At 36.5% G+C, this 4,624-nt stretch overlaps 2 protein-coding genes across 2 annotated transcripts; both read left to right on the plus strand.

Moving 5' to 3' along the window:
- The first annotated feature begins 273 nt into the window (after window positions 1-273).
- LOC115625540 lies at window positions 274-1,207 on the plus strand. Its single transcript, XM_030520616.1, has 2 exons — window positions 274-287; window positions 941-1,207. Exon 2 carries the CDS (start codon window positions 953-955, stop codon window positions 1,139-1,141), a length of 189 nt encoding a protein of 62 aa, XP_030376476.1. The 5' UTR covers window positions 274-287; window positions 941-952; the 3' UTR covers window positions 1,142-1,207.
- Window positions 1,208-1,451: 244 nt separating this feature from the next.
- Window positions 1,452-1,999, plus strand: LOC115625273. The gene is made up of 2 exons (XM_030520276.1): window positions 1,452-1,473; window positions 1,780-1,999. The coding sequence occupies exon 2, from the start codon at window positions 1,789-1,791 to the stop codon at window positions 1,966-1,968; it is 180 nt and encodes a 59-aa protein (XP_030376136.1). The 5' UTR covers window positions 1,452-1,473; window positions 1,780-1,788; the 3' UTR covers window positions 1,969-1,999.
- Window positions 2,000-4,624: the final 2,625 nt, after the last annotated feature.

Consider the following 4,624-nt stretch of genomic DNA (forward strand, 5'->3'; position numbering starts at 1 on the left):
TTGCTACCCAAAATTCCTTGCACGCACACACGAGTACTCGTACGGCTTTGTGTTGATAAGCCGAGCTCAGCCGTAGACAGACACTTGTGTCAACTGGTTTTTGTCGAAATTCTGCTCAAATTTTTCGAAACCTTATCTATTGAAGCACTCAGTGAAAGTGTCACTAATTGTGTCAAAGGTTTGACTCCCGTTTGATAAGCCCTGATATACATTTGCCAGAACTATAAAAGACGCTGCCAGCTGCCGAAAAACGTTTAGTTTTGACAAGTGCTCATCAAAAACAAGAAGTAAGTGTGTGGAAGTGAAGCTGAATAAAAGAGGTTTAGCTGAATAAAAATGAATTGAAGGATAACGACAAATAACAAAACAATCAGTTAGCTAAAAAAAATATCGCGAAATATTGCTAAAGATTTATGTGAAAGTGGTCTAATAAGAAAGAAATTATTAGATCTTCAGATAAAATTCATTCAAAATTTCTTGTTTTTGCTGTTATAAATAGAGAAATTTATCTTACAAAGTTAAAATTATACTCCTACATTTATTTAAATAAATTTATATATTGGGTGTTTTATTTATTGGAGACCAAAAAAATATTTAGTCAAGACGGTTCTACAAAGATAGGTACCTTCTTTGAAATTCCACTTCCTTTTTTATTTTGCGTATAAAATTCATATTAAATACGAAAACCTGGCATGGATTGCAAGGCACAAGAAAATTTGAATATACGAATTTTTGAATCCGATATTGCCTTCTCCTCTGAAGCTACGGCTTGTGATTCAAATAAAAAAAAATGAATCTTTTTATATTTTTTACGGTTTACTAACTATGCTTTACTTCTTTGTGTATGTAAAAAATTTTCAATTTATTCATTAATTTATTAACAATTAATTCTATTCCAGTAGTTTAGTTTTTTACAAATTTGTATTGTCTTTCGTTTTAGCAAACATCCACCATGAACTTCTCCTGGTTCTCTGTCCTGATCTTTGCGATCTTCGCCGTCGTCGTTTCAGCTGGCAACTGCCCAGCCCCCTTCAAGGTCGACAGCAACCGTCTCTGCACAGCCGAGCGCACCATCAGAGGCGAATGCCCAGCCGGATCCACCTACAGAATCAATGTTAACAAGTGTGTCTACTCACGTTAGAAAGATTTAAGGCGAGACATATGGTGACTTGAACTGAATAAAGATCTGATTAATAATAAAAACAAACAGATGTGTGTTTTCATGGCCGCTCGACGAATGTCAAAGCGCATCAGTCGTTCTTTCCTAATCAGTGAACTGTTTTGCTATTTGCTGCTGTTTTCACTATCAGCCTACACTGACCTCATAAACAAAACTATTAAATGGCATATTTTCAGTTGAAAATTCTGCGATTGCATAAATAAAAGCGATAAGCCAGGCATTGCTGCCGTTGTCTATAAAAGCGCCAAAGGTATTGCAATGCAACAAACAGTTGCATTTCAAAATCAACTTCGGTGAGTGTTGAGCGTGGATTAACAAAAATTAAAATAAATACTTGGTGGCTTACCAATAGAGTTTTAGTTAAATTGTTCAAATAAAAATAAAATATTTGGAATAGTATTTGACTGCTCTTCATGTAAAATGCATTATGGGTTTGAAAATTACATGTTTCTTTGTCTAAATTCTACTCGAATGTAATTTACAGAGCAACAAAAATCCTTTGAAACTTTTATATACTTGTATAAGCTTGTGAACAAATCGTAGCCGAGTTTTCGAATGATACCCTCGATATTGAGACTAATTTTGTTTCTACATTTTAGATATTTAAAATGAACTTTTGCTGGTTTGTTTTGATTTTTACGGCCCTGATGGCCTGTGTTATGGCAAACAGCTGCCCCACTGGCTTTTCTGAGGAGCAGAATCGCTGCATCAAGGATCGCCCTGTGCATGGCACCTGTCCGCCCGGCTCCAACTATCAGCTAAATATCAATAAGTGTGTGCTGGCTTAAAAAAGATAAATAAAGCGATTGGACAACTATACACGTACTTGGTACATATACTTGTAGTATACGAGTCGCATACTACCAATTAATGTAGAGATTTGGAGGCGTTTGGCAAAAGTTCAACAAGTGTTAAAATTAACGAGCATGTCACGTCGAGGGGGCCAAGTGTTGAATGTGGATGCTGCAGCTGTGGGGCCATTAGTTTATTACCATGTAATTGACTCAACGCTTGTCAGACGCGTCAACAGTGTTGACTGTCGCTCCTGCCGCTTTAATGTGCTGCATTTAATGCCAAACGACTCGAAACCGCGACACCACGTCGACGGCTCAACACATCAAAGTCAAAACAGCTTTGGATGGTTGATCTGTCTGTGTGTGTGTTTGTGTGTCTCTCCTTCTGTCTCTCTGCCTCACTGTCAGTTCATGTATTTGACGTGATTAGCGTGATGGTCTGACTGTCTGACTGCCTGACTGGCTGACTGGTGCACTTTGGCCTCAGCTTGTTGTGCTGGTGTCTTATCACTTGGGCGGCTTTGATTTCGTAACATCTCACGACCACATACATAAACATATGTGTGTACAGCATTCATTCATACTCGTACACTCAGCGACTAGAAGAAGGAACTTAAAAGAGCCAACTCAACCTTTTCCGTGTAAATTTAAATACCAAAGCATTAATTTCCTATTAACGAGTACTTCTTATATCTTATCTTATATATAGAGTCGAAGGCACATTTTTTGATGGTCAAGCTATAATTCAAATGCAAATAGTTTGGGCCATCTGGCTGTTATAAATGTTAAATGGCAATTATTAATTTAATTAAAGTGATCAGAGGCCGCTTCATAGTAATCATGTCTTTTCCAAAATAAAAAACATTAATTTTTGGCAGATTCAGTTATATTGTTTTCTAACACCACACGGTCCAAATCATATTTTAGGTCGTTGCCCAGCATTATCTAGAGTATATCGGCACAAGCGTTTTGTATAATGCTTTTCTTTGATCAGAAAATGCATTTTCTTGCCAAATCAGGCAAATACGCAGAGTGGTTGATGGTGAAAATTAGATTTTTTGTCAAACTAAATCACATGTAATTAGTAATTGCTCTTGAATTGAGTCATCAGGTGACCACATATTCTTTCAGTGTAAAGATAATAAATACTTGTATATGTATTTGTCTAAACAATGCTCTTAGCTTGTCCGGTGGCTGTTCTAAAATTCATTAAAAAGTTTTGCAGCACCTAAAAAGAGCAATCTAAAACGTTTAATAGTAGCACAAAAAAAGAAACAGTTCACAAAAAAGGCACAAAAATAAATGAAAAGGACGAAACTTCCGCAAGTCCAAGCTGACGTCAGGATGTGCAGCAAACCCAATTGCATATGCCAATGTAACAAAGTTTCCAACTGCCGGCCAACTAAGGCCTGGTGGATAGGGGCGGGGGAGAGGGGAATACACAGGCTGTAAAATACAACCACTGAGCGTCTACCGCTTGTCACTGGGCCTGTAAATTTCAACGACTTGTGAGCGCGCGCCTCATAAAAAAGAAGGGGGGCCAGGCATCCGTTGTCGCTCGGCGCTTCCTTTGGCCTAAAAGTTTCCTGTCGTTGGCGGCAGGAAATAAGGAAATGTTCTCAGCAGTATTTGTTGCCTCACCAGCGACATTTATCAGTCAGTTGTTGTGTGTATGGGAATACGTGTGTGTGTGTGTGGTGTTGCTCAATGCGGTGTGTAGCGGTGCGGTCGGGCTGGCCTGCTTTACAATTTTAAGACTGTCGCAAGTTGCTGCAACAGACAGCGGCCGCAATGGCCGCATGTTTTTGTGCATGACGATAACCGAGTGGCACAGTGGCTTAAACTAGGGATACAGCTGCTATATATTTAAATATATTTTAGCTTTTTTTAAATGCATTTTTAGAAGTATACATATGTTGAATTAGAAATAGCGAGTATGCTTGAGTATCAATTAAATAGTTTTTTTTTATTTTTTCAATTATTTTTGTTTTACTTGTTTTAAATAAAAACACGTTTGCAAAGAACGAATTCATGCACACTAAGGTTTCTTTTATGTGCGAACGATTGCCAAAATTACTCTCAGCTTTATCTTTTTAGCTATACGTTTGGCAGCATATTTTGTTTTAGTTAAAGACACGATGATCATATTTCAGATGTGAAGTAAGTTATTCATTTAATTAATATCTTTCATTATTATTATATTTTCTATATTATCAACTTCTTCAACTTGAATTTTTAATTTATATAAACAATATAAATATGATTTATATATTTCTAAAACAAACTTTATGTACATTACGCATTTTAATAATTTCATTTAAGTTCTTGAAGTTTAATTTTATTCGTTTCAAATGTTGTATTCAATTTTAAAAGGCCTTTTTTAGAATAATTTTATTTGTTAGCGCTGTAAATTCCACGTATATGTACTATATAGTAGACATGAACATTTTAAATAAGCAACATATTTCACAACATAAGATGAGAAGCGTGAAAGAGACCGACTGCAGTAGTCTCTTTCCCCTTAATGTTCCAGTGTCCCTGCACTCATATGAGGCTTATATTGACCTGCAGGACTTTCTCGTTCAGAATTGATAAATATTGATCTACTGCTTTTAATGGTTGGGGATATGTAATCCAAAGCATCTTGTAA

Source organism: Scaptodrosophila lebanonensis, unplaced genomic scaffold, assembly GCF_003285725.1.
Source record: "Scaptodrosophila lebanonensis strain 11010-0011.00,11010-0021.00 unplaced genomic scaffold, SlebRS2 tig00000072-arrow-pilon, whole genome shotgun sequence".
NCBI lineage: Eukaryota > Metazoa > Arthropoda > Insecta > Diptera > Drosophilidae > Scaptodrosophila > Scaptodrosophila lebanonensis.